Source organism: Cebidichthys violaceus, unplaced genomic scaffold (genome assembly GCF_023349555.1).
Source record: "Cebidichthys violaceus isolate CVI_PGR_0920_01 unplaced genomic scaffold, fCebVio1.0.p SCAF_20, whole genome shotgun sequence".
Taxonomy (NCBI): domain Eukaryota; kingdom Metazoa; phylum Chordata; class Actinopteri; order Perciformes; family Stichaeidae; genus Cebidichthys; species Cebidichthys violaceus.
Window position 1 is genome coordinate 10,208,034 of NW_027176373.1, and position 15,424 is coordinate 10,223,457.

Below are 15,424 nucleotides of genomic sequence, written 5' to 3' on the forward strand. Positions count from 1 at the left end.
GAACAAATGCACACACAATGGTCATTGTGAAGAATAGCAGTGAAGAGATGAGGCTTTAATCAGTCTGAAGACCAAGAATTAGGTGGAGACAGGTAAACAGAGGGGATATTAAAAGAGTTGTTGATAAAGTTACTTTGGCCTATGGAAGGTGAAGGATGTCCTGATGAGAAAAATTTGAATTGTTTATACCTTTCTTGGTATTATAGCTGTATTTTTATGACTGCATTTGAATGAATGCATTTTTCCCCCCAAGGGTTCAGTGGACATTAATGTGAAGTAAATATGGCACTGGAATATTTTGCTTAAGAATGTAACTACAACTGAGAAACTGTTTACTGTTGAGATGGAAGTCTAAAATTGAGAAATTAAAGCTGAAAAAATTAAAACACAAGATTTTGCCCTCATTATTATTGCTGCTTTAAGAAGTATTCAGTTTCTTAATTAGGGGCAAGATGTATAAATACTCGACTACAAGTAAAAGTCCTGCATTCACAATCCTATTATCAACTAAATGTATCAAAATTAAATTAAGTTTTTATCACATATATTGTTATTACATATATTGTTGTCAATGTGTGTGTATATCCGCCAACAAATACGAAATTGCAGTGCAGAAATGCCAAAAATCAATAGCCAATATCTTGTTCACAATTCTTAAAAGGATTGCTTTTAACAAGGTTTGTTTATGTTATGCTTTGTGTTAATACAAAAATCTGATATTTGCATCTGACTAGTCAGTCAGTACCTCAACGATTCAGTATCATGAAGGCTCTACTACTTCTAAGTAGAAGTACTTTTGCACTCAAGTAGGCACCAGCGTCTGCGTAAAGCGGAACATGTTACACCCGGAACTATATAAATATACTTTGTTTCTGGGGAGACATCTGCGCAGCACACAGCCCGCGTTTCTTGTGGTTGGCCAAAACAAATCATGATTACATCATGTCGGTGCTTTTTGAACATCTTGTTGTGTTGAAGCTCTTATTCCAGTAAGAATATAACGCATTATATGTTTTTTTCGTTTGTTAAAGTGTTCCAGGATGATGCTTCTAAAGCGTTAAATAACTGGTAAATGTTTCAGAAACATTCTCTGCTTAGTGGTTACAGTTACCAACCAGCACCCGGTGTTAGCTAGCACTAGGTTATGGTCAAGCCTGGGCGACGTTGACAGCTTCAGTCTGCGCGTAAAACACACCACATTTGGGCAATTTCAGGTTCAAAGAAATGCCTCCTAACAAACGGATCCATAAGAAAACACTGAAATTGGTTTGCGAGTGGAGTTCGTGCCAGGAGTCGTTTAGTCGGATGGATAATTTCTGCAATCATGCAGAGGTTCACTTTAATGCTCTAAACATGGCGGAGGAGGACGAGGAAGAAACAGAAGGTGTGGAGTTTTTAGTATTTTAGTTCAAAGTAGCTGCCTGTGGCTTTGCTAATGTTTATTTACACCTGTATCAAGTTGTGTGGGGAAAATCCTACTTTACTGCCAATAGTTATTGCCTCATTTGACATATAATGTGCTGTAGTGTATTAATTAATATATGATAAGCGAGAGATATTGGTGCATTGCGTAGCCCCCAAGATGTTGATGCCTACTAATGCAAAGTCTGTCTTGTGCCAAGGGGAGAGAAACTGTCTTTGGAGAGACTGTGGTTTCTGCTCTGTGGAGGGTCCTGAAGACTTGCGCAGACATCTGTTCTTTCACTGTTACCACACTAAGCTGAAGCAGTTGGGTCAGCAGGTGCTTAATGCCCAGCCAGAAATTGGCACCTGCTCCATCTGCCACCAGAATTGCAACCTCATCCCTGATATCCCAGACAATTTTATCTGCCTTTGGGAGGACTGTGAGGTAAGCTTGACAGAGGCCAGTGCTCTGCAGACAGAGCAAAGCAAGATTACTTATATGTTTACTTATAACTGTAGAGCATGTAAACCACCTGCTCAAATACAGACTTCAGTTAAGTATGCAAGGTACAGTAATCTGGATGGTTCATCTAATGCAAGTCCACAAGGTATGGAAAGCAACAAGTCTACATCTGTGACACGTTTCATACAACACAATGGCAGCATCACTTGCCTTAATACATTCACTTGATATAACAGATACATTTTGTGCAAATTATAACAGAAGCTAAGCAGTGACTGGACCTCCATGTCCACACATTGGAGATATAATTTGGGAGGATTTCTGCCTTTCAAGTGTGTGAAGTAGAATTTAAACCTTTTGTTCTTGGACCTTAAATAATTCTTGATATGTGTTTCTTCTTTCTATGCACATTTGTTAAAGCAACCACCGTATGAAAACCCAGAGTTTTTCTACCGCCATGTGGAGATGCATAGCCTGTGCATTGACATTCCAGTGGGAGACTATGAATTCCCAATACGCTGTGGATGGAAAGGTACGTAATTTATTGTGATTCATCTCAGGATTAAAAATCAGAAAGGACAATGTCACTGAAGATTGCGCGCCCTCACTCTACAGATTGTGAAGCCACCGCTAAAGGACGTCCTAAGCTTCGGGAGCACCTGCGCAGCCACACTCAAGAGAAGGTGGTGGCATGTCCAGGCTGTGGGGGGATGTATGCCAACAACACCAAGTTCTTTGACCACATCATACGACAGAGCGCCATGGAAGGTAACATTCCTGTCAGAACTATGGCAGGAAACTTCATAACAAGGTTTGCAACAGGTTAAGATTTTACCATCTAAGAATTCTTTGTGTGTGTGTGTGTGTGTGTGTGTGTGTGTGTGTGTGTGTGTGTGTGTGTGTGTGTGTGTGTGTGTGTGTGTGTGTGTGTGTGTGTGTGTGTGTGTGTGTGTGTGTGGTAGGTCAGAGGTTCCAGTGTTCCCACTGTTCCAAACGTTTTGCTACAGAGAGACTACTGAGAGACCACATGAGAACCCATGGTCAGTCCCTCCTTCACCAGTGTTGTTATTCCCTGGGGAGGACTTAAAAGACCTCACTGCTCTTTTTTGCATGTTTAAGCCAAATAACTTCAAATCACTCACAGTTTTAACTCTTACAACCATTGTCCACACCATTCCTTACATTTCTACATTTATTTATAAACCTGCCAGGTAGACACTGGTGTAGGAGCCATTAATTATATCTGTGTATTTGTCCGTTTATAGTTGTAGTCTCAAATATCAGCAATCATATCACCACACAAGGTTTTGTTTGTTTTTTGTTTTTTTCTTCCCAAAGCCCGGGACCCCCACTGACTTGGACTCCTACATCCCCAGGACCATTACATACTTTTACACCTCCCTGCTCAGCTCTTCACTTAAATATACACAGTGCAGTATTATTAGCTGATATAATCTCATCACTGGTTTGTCTTTTTCTTGTTGGTACAGTGAGCCACTACAAATGCCCGCTGTGTGACATGACTTGTCCATCACCCTCTTCACTTCGCAACCATATTAAGTTCCGCCACAGCAACGAGAGGCCATACAGCTGTGAATACTGCGAATACAGGTATCTATCCTCTGAAGTTGCAACTGTGCAAAACCAGATTAAGCTGTTAAACACACTCTTGCATTATTGTTTTCTTAATAGTCCTGCACTTTATTTTGTATTTGCAGCTGTAAGAACCTGATAGACTTGCGCAAACACCTGGATACTCACAGCAGCGAGCCGTCGTTTCGCTGTGATGTTCCCGGCTGCGGCTTCAGCTCTCGTACCCTCAGCACCATGGACATTCACCACAAGAAAGAGCATATGGTAAAGGGGGAAATCTTTTAAATATTGTTAACTTGCACTCGGATAGAGAGTCTGAATGTCATTTATCGTTCTCACATGTTATCTTTCTGAATCAGGGTAATTTTGTAGCTCGCTACAAGTGCCACGTGTGCGATCAGTGCTTCACCCGGGGCAACAACCTAACTGTCCATCTGCACAAAAAGCACCAATTCAAATGGCCCTCTGGACACCCCAGGTTCAGGTAAGTCTTGCATTGACAAAAACAGATCCACCCAGTAATGCTGAATTTGAGATGTGTGGGGTGTTGCAGCACTGATGGCCTCTTCATCGCAGGTACAAGGAGCACGAGGACGGCTTCTTGCGGCTGCAACTGATTCGCTATGAGAGTGTGGAACTGACGGAGCAGCTGATGAGGGAAAGACAAAGTAGTCAAGCGGAGGAGGATGATGGCAGTGGCCAGACGGAGGAAGAATGCCCGGGGGCAGCTCCCCCGGAGTTGCAGGTAGAACTGAGAGGGGTGCTGCTGGAGGAGCAGAGGACTGAGGAGCCCACCGCCAGCGTTGAGGAGGGCAGTCAGGTCATGTTGTACGTTCTCACTGGAGGTTCGTCACAAGCAGGGGAGGACTAGGATGCTGCTCAGCAGCATGTAATGCAGGTGGTTTGACTGCTACAGTCCTGCACACATGTCTCATACATGACAGGGCATTCTGTTATCAGCTGTGCAGTTTCACACATGTTTTGAGCCTTTAATGGGGGCTGGAGACATTTAATACTGAATTAACACGTCTAAAGGAAGGGATGCATACTCCATGGTGACCCATTTTGACTATCAACCTATGTTAGGTAAACCTGTTTTTATGTGTTTTTGTTTACTGATGTTGAGCCTGTGAATAGTCTGTTTTCCAGTATTTCTTATTTTCAGGTTATTCATTGTATCTTACACTGTAACATATTTAGACGGTTGAATGCTAATGGTGCGCTGCCTTGTGGGTTGCATTCTCTTTTAGATGGTAATGCTGTCCCAGATATTCAGAAATACATCAGCCTCACCTTTTTGAAGAATGACGTGTTGGCATTAATATTCACCAAAATGTGTGGAATCCAGCTAAGAGGGCATACCTCATTAGCTCAATGTGTATTTTTTTAATGCTTCATCTACATCTTGAATAAAGTTATGACACAAAATGTTTGCAAAAATCACATTGAAATTTTTTTTTGTTGTTTTATTCAGATGTTTTTAATGTTGCACAGAAAGAAAATGTGTCTTTAGTGGTGTTATTCATTTTAACATGTCATTAAGAAAGGAATATGCATAATTTTGATTTAAATCAAATGCTTTACAGGTAGCTGCATTATGGTGCCCCCTGCTGACTCTAACTGCTCTACTGCAGCTCTATTTTATGATTGTATCGGCCTCTGCTAGACTAAACATTTTATTGATCTAAAAGCTATACAAACAGCTATAAGGTGACTGAAATGTTGTCACTCTAGTATTATATAATCATAAACTATATCTAGATTGACTGTTTTAAGGTACACTTCTACTTCACTTCTACTTTCCTCCTTTTGATAAAATAATATAGTCAGCCCAAAAATGGGCACATACTGTTTATTTTTTTATCCTACTACTCAAAGGTACGTATTTACAATATCAGTGATTTGATTTTCAAACAAAAAAAGGAATCTATAACCAACCTGACAATGTGATCTTCTCATCAGAAAAGCTGTAGTGATCAGGTGACCTAAATCATGACTTGTGGTCTGTTGCAGCATGGCATACAGTACATAGTGGCATTAGCAGTGTGTAGAAGATTAGGCAGCACACAGAGCTTAGTTGAAGTGTTACTTACTGCTCTCTGCTTCTTCACTCTGCAGTCAGTGAACTCAGCTCTACTGGGACGGCTTCTAATGGCTTCGTGTCTGTTGACTTTGCAAGAATGATGATGTATAGAATGTTGCTGGACAGCAATATAACTTAGACTCAGCTCCCAGATCCATCTGCAGTTATTTTCACAGGAACTGATTGCATCTGAAGATGGACGCCATCAGGTTATATCCACTGCTGTTGCTGTTGTTTGGGTCCTTTCAAATAGCCAATTCTCAGTTTCCTGGATGGATTGGTGAGGTGGAAGGTAGTGGTAAGACGTCCTATAACGGCTGTATGATGTTATTTTTCATGTTTTGGCAGGCTAATGGGTTCCTCTAAAACAATAATAACATATTTCTTTATCTTGGCCTTGAAGCCTAGAAATATTTCCAAATTGAGGTTTGCACAAAACATTTCTTTTTTATGTATTATAGGAATATTTGTGATTAGTCCAGTTGTGATGTATGAAAAAAGCTAATAAAAACATTTTACTGTAGGTGAGACAGAATGGATTCCCCAACCAGATTTCATAGACGACATATATTGGGCCGGGTCAGCGCCCCTTTGTTTAGCTGGCTGTATGGGGCAACACGAGGAGCTGAGGAGAGATCGCTGTGGAGACTCGAGCTGCTGCTGGCTCGGCCAGAAGTCCCTGTGCCGAGGTAAGAGTACCACGACAGTGACTGACATTGGATAGAAGTCACTTTGTCTGATCAACCTGTTATGAAGCTTTGTGTCATGGTTTGTGTATGCATTTCCTTTGCATTGTATGGCAGTGAACTGTGGGAGGCCAGATGTGGACTACAATGGAGTAGTTTATGGTAACGACTGGTGGGTGGGCTCTGTGGTGAGGTACACCTGTCGCTCTGGCTTCATGCTGATGGGAAACCCTACCAGATTCTGCCAGCCTAATGGCCTCTGGACCCCGAAACCTACCTGCCTCAGTGAGTAAACAAAGATCCCATGATCCCTTATGAACCTTCTAGCTTTTGATATGACCTCCCTCTACATGTCTCTTTAGGAATGTGTCAGCGGGGACGCATTGAAATCAGTGAGAGGGAACTAAATGGGACGTGCAACTCCACCTGTACATATAAGACCTACTTCGGCCCAACAAAACAAGGCTGCTCTCGGATAGACAACTGTATGAAGAAGGAGACTGGCTGGAAGCGGTTCTTTGCACAGTGTGTCCCTTGCATTTGTGACTGCGCTTTGTCATGTGGTGAGTAGCTTCCTCATCACACTGTCTAGCATAAATGATGAACTGATGCAATGTTGACTCAGTGCAAATACACTTAATTAATGTATTATTGCTTTAAACCTGCATAGCTGTCTCTCTTTCATGCAAAGAACACCTTTGTCTTTTTATTTTTTAGCATCTACAGGCTAAAATATGGAGAAAACAGTATGTTGGCTGTACAGTGAGACATCAGATGAAGAAGAAATACACAGACAGCTTGTACACCACAGAGCCACGCTATGTTTTTGCTGCTTCATCCAATTGTGTGGACAAATCAGTGGACCAAAATCTGTATGTTTTAAGACATTGATTTAATCTGTCTGGCACAATGAAGCCTAAAATTTCTCCTTGATTTTTAAATATAGGATTTTACACTGTGACAAGAAGATATCAGTTCCTGAGGTTGAAATCCCTTAGAGTCAGTGGTGAATTATCAATCTGTGTGATGTAAGGTGGCGACGGGGTCAGAAAAGAAGTCTTAGAGGCCGGGTCAGACTTCGGTCAAATAATTATTTGAAATACTTAAAATAGAAAGGTTTTCCTGAAGTGCCAAGTCGTGGTCTGTGTTTGATAAGAAGCACATTTGGGTTAAGCAGATGATATCTCACAGGATGCACAGTATTTGGTAGCTCAGAGAGCACTTCCTGGTTTGAATTAACTTGGTTCTATAATTCTATGTCACAAATTCGACCCACCAGGAATATCTCACATGCTTTCTAATAACATGTGTCTGTAAACATGTTTGCATTTCTAGTGAGAGGAAAGAATAAAGTCAAGGAGAAAGGATGTGAAACCACAGAGATTAGTGTCGCTGCTCATCGCTCCTCCTCTCAGACCATCTGTCTTGGAAGGAGATGAAAACTTGATCTTGTTACAAAGGGAGGAGCTTTGGTTAGGAAGCTCAGGAGTCAGTTAACATGAGGAGTGTTGAAGACTTATTAGAAACATAATTTTTTTTGGAAATTATCTACTGTGAAAAAAACACAAAAATATAAAAAAAATTGTTGCAAAATCAAATCTTTATTTCTATAGAGATGGATTGTATAAATGTGAAATGATGCATCTGACAGGAAGAAAAAGATTATGCACCCCTATCTGAAGTCAAAGCATCCACACCTCCTTTGCAAATACCAATTTAATTTCAAGTTTCAAGTTTTCAGTGTCGCAGACTTAATTCATTGAATTATTGTGCTGGATTATTTTGAGTCAATCCAGCACCTACTTGGTTGAAAACAGAAATTCAGAGTTGGAATCTGCAGTATAGTTCCCTCAAACACCCTTTAAGTTGTCATCAGCTGAAGAATGATGCCTCTCATAACATCTCACTTCGTGATGATATTCAACCTTTCTGCCCTCAAACAATTTGGATGGACAGTTGACATCCTGGTATGTGACATGTTTCTTCTTGTATTGTCTCTGTGGTCTTTAAAGTTGTATTACTTTGTACATTTTTCTCTCTGTGGATTTGATAAAAGAAATTGCTCCTGACTGCCACTAGATGTTGCTGTTTTGTTTATTGTCACACAGGGCACAACATTTACCTCCCTTTGCACTTATAGGAACTTGATACAGCCATAATTGCCAAAAAATAATCAAATTTGCTTCTCTTCCACATCTGATCCTGAAGAGTTTCTTCTGGACCGCTGGTGCATCACTGTTGGCGCCAGGTGCTGAACCTAAGGACGATGTGCTCATTTGTTTTAGGTTTGTAGCAGCCAATTCCTGTGAAAAGGAACAAGTTTGGATCAGCAACTTAAACATTAGGGTTCATTCATAAACACAGATTCTGAGAGGTTCAGTGCTCTGTTCACATGGTGCATTAAAAACAATTATAAAATAATAACAAACTAATAATGCATCTTCTTTAATCCAAAAATCAAAGAGGCACTCAAAAATAACTGATAATTATGTCGTTGCATCAACTGCTCATGAACAGAAAAAATCCCACCAAATATATTCAATTCAATTCAAACTTTATTTCAGACTCGCACGAGGGTCCATATAATTATGAAAAGATAATTTTAAAGATAGAGTTAGTTATATCGTCACAACAATAATATTTTAGAATAATCACACCAGAGGACATCCTGGGGCAAGTAAGTGAAAAGACAACCATGTCTCCTGTCTCATTACAGCTTGTTAAGTCAGATATGTTGTATTGAATCTCTGGGTAAGAGACTCACCAACATCCAGCCTGCTGTACTCTCCTGAGCTTTCTGACAGGATCTCCCAGTAAGTCTGCTCGTGCTGGTTTCCAGCTACTCCATTCACACTCTCCAGTAACAGGCCAAAGTCTGGGTCCTCCTTCACAGTGAACCTGGCCACAAACACAGAGAGTGTCAGGACATCTGTCCACAGCATAAATATGTAACCACAAGCTTGCAAAGGAGAAACAGCCAAGCCACCTTTAGGAATAAAGGATGTTATGCAGAGAAAATAAAGGGGACGTCATGGGTGGTCTTACTTGAAGTCCTGCTGTGTTTCCTGCAGTCTCCTCAGAGCACTCAGCAGCACACCTCCCTCTACCACAGAGCTGAAATGGGACTCAGGAGTCATGTTAGACAGGTCATTCTCCACAGACAGTCGGATAGGAAGAGTCGCCTGACCTGCACACCATGTTATATTCAGTTATAGTGACACTTTGCATGATACAGTTGTGGTCAAAAGTTTACATACACTTGTAAAGAACATAATGTCATAGCTCTCTTGAGTTTCCAGTTATTTCTACAACTCTGATTTTTCTCTGATAGAGTGATTGGAACAGATACTTCTTTGTCACAAAAAACATTCATGAAGTTTGGTTCTTTCATGACTTTATTATGGGTTAACAGAAAAAGTGACAAAATCTGCTGGGTCAAAAATATACATACAGCAACATGAATTAGCAATTTTGGTGACTTAGAAAGTTGTGTCAATGAAATGAGCTTCATAGCATGGCCTCTTAACTTCTTGTGAGTGATTATGAGTGACTACAGCTGGTGACTTCTCTGAGGCCATTTAAATAGGGCTCATTGGATACAAACGCCCACAAACGCTACAATGGGAAAGTCAAAGGAGCTCAGCATGGATCTGAAAAAGCGAATCATTGACTTGAACAAGTCAGGAAAGTCACTTGGAGCCATTTCAAAGCAGCTGCAGGTCCCAAGAGCAACAGTGCAAACAATTGTTTGTAAGTATAAAGTGCATGGCACTGTTTTGTCACTGCCACGATCAGGAAGAAAACGCAAGCTATCACCTGCTGCTGAGAGAAAATTGGTCAGGAGGGTGAAGAGTCAACCGAGAACCACCAAAAAGCAGATCTGCCAAGAATTAGAAGCTGCTGGAACACAGGTGTCAGTGTCCACAGTCGAGCGTGTTTTGCATCTCCATGGACTGAGAGGCTGCCGTGCAAGAAGGAAGACCTCGCTCCAAAAGCGGCACCTTAAGGCTCGACTGAAGTTTGCTGCTGATCACATGGACAAAGATAAGACCTTCTGGAGGAAAGTTCTGTGGTCAGACGAAACAAAAATCGAGCTGTTTGGCCACAATGCCCAGCAATATGTTTGGAGGAGAAAAGGTGAGGCCTTTAACCCCAAGAACACCATGCCTACCGTCAAGCACGGTGGTGGTAGTATTATGCTGTGGGGCTGTTTTGCTGCCAATGGAACTGGTGCTTTACAGAGAGTAAATGGGATAATGAAGAAGGAGGATTACCTTCAAATTCTTCAAGATAACCTAAAATCATCAGCCCGAAGGTTGGGTCTTGGGCGCAGTTGGGTGTTCCAACAGGACAATGACCCCAAACACACATCAAAAGTGGTAATGGAATGGCTAAATCAGGCTAGAATTAGGGTTTTAGAATGGCCTTCCCAAAGTCCTGACTTAAATCCCATTGAGAACATGTGGACAATGCTGAAGAAACAAGTCCATGTCAGAAAGCCATCAAATTTAACTGAACTGCACCAATTCTGTGAAGAGGAGTGGTCAAAGATTCAACGAGAAGCTTGCCAGAAGCTTGTGGATGGCTACCAAAAGCGCCTAATTGAAGTGAAAATGGCCAAGGGACATGTAACCAAATATTAGCAGTGCTGTATGTATATTTTTGACCCAGCAGATTTGATCACTTTTTCTGTTAACCCATAATAAAGTCATGAAAGAACCAAACTTCATGAATGTTTTTTGTGACAAAGAAGTATCTGTTCCAATCACTCTATCAGAGAAAAATCAGAGTTGTAGAAATAACTGGAAACTCAAGAGAGCCATGACATTATGTTCTTTACAAGTGTATGTAAACTTTTGACCACAACTGTACATCCACACAAAAGTGAGTCATTCAAGGTTATATTTTCTTATATATTTACCTGTTTCTGTGAGGGCTCTTTGTGTTAGCAGCAGAAGAAAGCCCACAGAGAGGAGAGCAGTTGTCCTCAGTGCCATCCTGTAAGATCTTGTCCCTCAGATGTCGACTAACACTTCATTCAGCTCAGTACTTATAGTGTGCCAGCCTATCCCTCATTTACGAGCACCTACTGCAGTCCTAGAAAACCTTTACTCCTGCAGCCACCATGTCACTTTGCTAAGATGTCTTTGTTGAGGTTAAATATTCACAGCCACAGACTGAAACGAAAGCTAACATGAGTGTTTGCTCTTATGTGGTAGTCAGTCACTGTTAATGTGTGCTTTATGAATAGAGAACCACGTTATCTCTGAGGTGACCTAATGATCATGTAGTTGATTAATGATCTTTCCTTGTGGTTATGTTTCCTCACAGGGCATGAATACAAATGGTTGGTTGATCTTAGATCATTTATGTATGCAAACTCAAGCCTATTCTTCAGAGAGTGTAAGAAAGGTCGTATCTCCTTCCTTGAGGCAAATATTACATTATGCAATCAGGAATTGGCCTTTTAGCTAGAATGATGGATTTAATTAGCATCTCACGTGTACCTACTGCAGTCTTGTCAATTAGTCAAGATTCAATGCAACACTTATACTGGAGCCTAAAATCAAAGCATCCATCTTTATTTTTGATACTGACTTGTTTCTAATCACCAGGGGTGTTTCTAGGATTCAAAGAAAGGGGGGGCATAGCCCCAAGGGGACTGGCATGTTTGCGTGCGTAGTGTGCGTCAATTTTTTTTGGGGCCCATTTGGGGCCGCGGATATCCATTGTTTCAGACAGTGTGTGTCGATTCACGGGACATCTCACCGTCGATCTGGCTGCCCTCCGGTGTCGAGCTGCCGCTTCCGAGCCGCAGCGACCTCCAGTTCCTGCCGCCGGGCCAGCATCCTGTTACCCGGAGCCCCGACTCCGAGAGTCCGAGTCCGGTCTGCCTGAGCACCTGTGTCTGGAGCAAGTTCGGCAGTCCGGCCGGAGCACCTGTGTCCAGAGCCCTTCTATGTCCCGTGGATCGACACCGGAGGGCAGGCAGACTGACAGGTACTCGAGGCAGAAGACGGTACTCGGGTTAAAGCTGGTTCAGGAATCAAGACGGAACCACCAGTTCGAGCCGCCTCCGAGTCGTAGCGACCTCCAGTTCCCACCGCCGGCCCAGCATCCTGTTCCCCGGAACTCCGACTCCGAGAGTCCGGTCCGCCTGAGCACCTGTGTCCGGAGCAAGTTCGGCAGTCCGTTGATCTGCCTGCCCTCCGGTGTCGATCCACGGGACATAGAAGGGTCCGACAGCTCAACACCGGAAGGCAGGCAGCTCGACGGTGTGATTCCCTTGGATTGACACCGGAGATAAGGCAGCTCGATGGTGTGGTACCCAAGGTCCGACACCTGAGGTCAGGCAGATCGACAATTAGCCACTGTTGCTAGCGGTCGGTTGCTCCGAGCCCAGAGTGGACTGAAGCATGTGGCGGTGGCGACGGCTGCGCTGCAATGGTCTGGGTTGTGGCTGATGAGTGAGAGAGACAAGAGAGATGGGGCAGAGGGTGGATGAAGGAAGGGGAGATGGAGGAGGGAGGTGGGGGTGGAGGGAGGGTGGAGAGGTGAAGCGGGGAGGAAGATGTTGCTATTGAGCCCCGTCAACATTTCTGTCACGTCTTCTTCATGACAGAAAGCTGAAGCACCTTGTCTCCTTCTTCTCATCCTTCTCCTCCTTCACTTTCTTTTTCATCTCCTTCTGTTTTTCCAACCTTTTGGAGAAAAACCATCTCTTCTTCTTCTCTACTGGCAGACAGATACCTAGCAGGACCTTGTTGTCCTCTATCAGCTGATGGATGTCTGCCTCCTGGCTCTGATGGATCTCTGCCAACAGTTGGGTCTTAGCCATCTCCTTGTTCAGTCGATCAGCCAGACCTTGGTTGACCGATTGTAACTTGGTCACTTTGGCTTGCCAGATGTGGTCTCTCCCGTTCAGGACTTTGTTGCTCTGAGTGTCGTAAGCAACCTTCCAGGCCTTACAGTTCTGGCCGAGGTCAGCTTGTATGGTAACGAGCAGGTTTTCAGACTCTTTCAGCTTCAGCGAGAGGCTCTCGTTCTGCTTGCTGAGAGCAGAGAGTTTTCCTTCATAGTCTTCAACCATCTTGTTGTACTTGATGATCGCTGTCCCCTGCAGACCCTTCAGTTTGTTTATGCACTCGTCAGCGACCATGAGACTCCTCTGTAGACGGCTTGATTTAACCTCGCCATCATGCACCCTTCAACAGAAGCTCCACTTTAACACTGTCAGACCTCTGACTAACCATCCTGTCCATCCTGGGAAAAGCAACTCTGTTTTCAAGGTTTGTGAGCTGATCAACTCTGTGCCTGAACCCAAGGTTGTCTCCAACACAAAATCCTCCATTTTCCTGTTTATGCCTTTTCTTAGCATCTGGTTCTGGGATACTGTGGGTGTGGCACAGGGCCTTGGTTCTCTCATACAGCTCTGTGGCAAATACATCTGTGTGTTTGCCCTTCAGTGTGTAACATACAGCTTGTTTGCTGATAAAAGCTTCTGCCAGGTCTAAAGTCTCTTCCTGAAGGAACTTGTGGACTCCTTCAGTTACAGACAGAAGTGTCTGGAACATCAGTAGTGAATAGACTGTTGAGAACTTGTAGAGCTTCGCTCTGAGACCAACAGCTATGGGGGATCCAATGAGAGACACTCAAAAATGGCAGGTAATGTCTCAAGAATTGCATTGATTGATCGCAGCTGGCATGCCCAGCGAGTGTTTGAAAGTTGTACGAGCTCAGCTGCTGTCAAGCCAAGCTTGGACTGAGCCTCTTGGAACTTGTGATGATTGACTAGGGAGGTGCTGAAAAAAGAATACACACGCTCCAACAAGTTGAAAAGCTCCACAGCCTCTGAAACAGCCCTGCAAGTATGGCACAACACTACGTTTAGCTCATGAGCACAACAATGCACATATATAGCCTCAGGATGGAGCCTTCTAAAATGTACTTGCACACCTCCAGTGGACCCATTCATAATAGCTGCATCATCATATGTCTGTGCTACACACTTAGGCTCTGCAAGACCATTGTTCTGGATCTGCTGCTGCAGCTCGTTTGCAATGGACTGGGCATCGAATGACATAATCTCTGTAAGTGCTAGAAAACGTTCCTTCACTGTCCCCTCTGACACGTACCTAACACAAACAGCCAGCTGCTCTGATCGTGCATCCCTTGCCTCATCTGCCATAATGGCATACATTTTGTACTTTGTCATCTCAGATACAATGACACTGGTAACTTCTTAAGCACAACACTCAATCATCTCATTCTGAGATGTTGGCGAGATATAGGTAGCATTTGAGGGAGGGTTATATTTTTTAAGGAAAGGATCAAACTCCTTCAAAAGTTCCATGCAAGCAAGAAGGTTGCCTTTGTTTGTGCTGTCTTAGCCTTCATCACTGCCACGAAAAGGGAGTCCCTGTCACTCTAACATGGAGGTGACTGCAACAATTTGCCTAAATACTCCCTTCTCTCTACTATCTCACTTGCATGCGCAGATGCTATCATCTGTGCAACGTTTCCCTGTCGGCTAGTTGCCTGGTAGCTTTGCCATGCAACAACACTGTCCCTATGTGTTTGTTCCATCTTGTGCTTGCCAAAGATAAACAATGCTTTCTTCCAGTTCTTGCAACCACTACTGACCAAAGCATCATGTTTGATGTTTTTGCCAAACAATCTACATGGAAAGCAGAAAGCTGCATTATGGTTGACTGAATATTCCAACCAACTGTGCTTCTCAAAGCAGCTGTGGTGAAATGACCTGTTCTGAGCACCAAAGCTGTCCTGTGGGTAGCTCTTCAGCTTAACCTGTCTGGGCCCTGTGTCTTTTTCACCTAAGTCATTAGTTGCTGCAGCTGCTTGGTCTGTCTCTTCCTCTCTCTGACTTGAACAGCTTCCCTTATCTGCCTCAGCCTCTCCCTCTGCATGACCCTTTAAGACAAGTTCAAACATTGAAACAACTGATTAAAACCCTGAAGCCAATTTTATGACTTGACATGAAAATATCATGAAATAATCTAGTTTAGGATATGCCTTGGAGTAGCCTAGGCCTGACAACAAATGCCTATACATTTCTACCACAGTAGAAGAAAATAAAAAAACTCCACTCGTTTCCTTCTAGACCTGTAGACCACTAACCTCCATCACACCGGCTCCTTCAGCCCTGTCAGTCTCCTGCTTCTCTCTCTCATCTGA

The 15,424-nt window shown here is 43.0% G+C and overlaps 2 protein-coding genes across 2 annotated transcripts; one reads left to right on the forward strand and one right to left on the reverse strand.

Moving 5' to 3' along the window:
• The first annotated feature begins 906 nt into the window (after nucleotides 1-906).
• Nucleotides 907-4,903, forward strand: hinfp (histone H4 transcription factor). The gene is made up of 9 exons (XM_068716224.1): nucleotides 907-1,384; nucleotides 1,623-1,849; nucleotides 2,288-2,399; nucleotides 2,483-2,635; nucleotides 2,830-2,907; nucleotides 3,358-3,478; nucleotides 3,586-3,724; nucleotides 3,820-3,944; nucleotides 4,037-4,903. Exons 1-9 carry the CDS (start codon nucleotides 1,225-1,227, stop codon nucleotides 4,329-4,331), a joined length of 1,410 nt encoding a protein of 469 aa, XP_068572325.1. The 5' UTR covers nucleotides 907-1,224; the 3' UTR covers nucleotides 4,332-4,903.
• A 3,402-nt stretch (nucleotides 4,904-8,305) lies between these two features.
• Nucleotides 8,306-11,365, reverse strand: LOC137876767 (cobalamin binding intrinsic factor-like). Its single transcript, XM_068716568.1, has 4 exons — nucleotides 11,151-11,365; nucleotides 9,275-9,416; nucleotides 8,994-9,127; nucleotides 8,306-8,532 (listed from the first exon to the last, which is right to left on the reverse strand). The coding sequence occupies exons 1-4, from the start codon at nucleotides 11,224-11,226 to the stop codon at nucleotides 8,462-8,464; spliced, it is 423 nt and encodes a 140-aa protein (XP_068572669.1). The 5' UTR covers nucleotides 11,227-11,365; the 3' UTR covers nucleotides 8,306-8,461.
• Nucleotides 11,366-15,424: the final 4,059 nt, after the last annotated feature.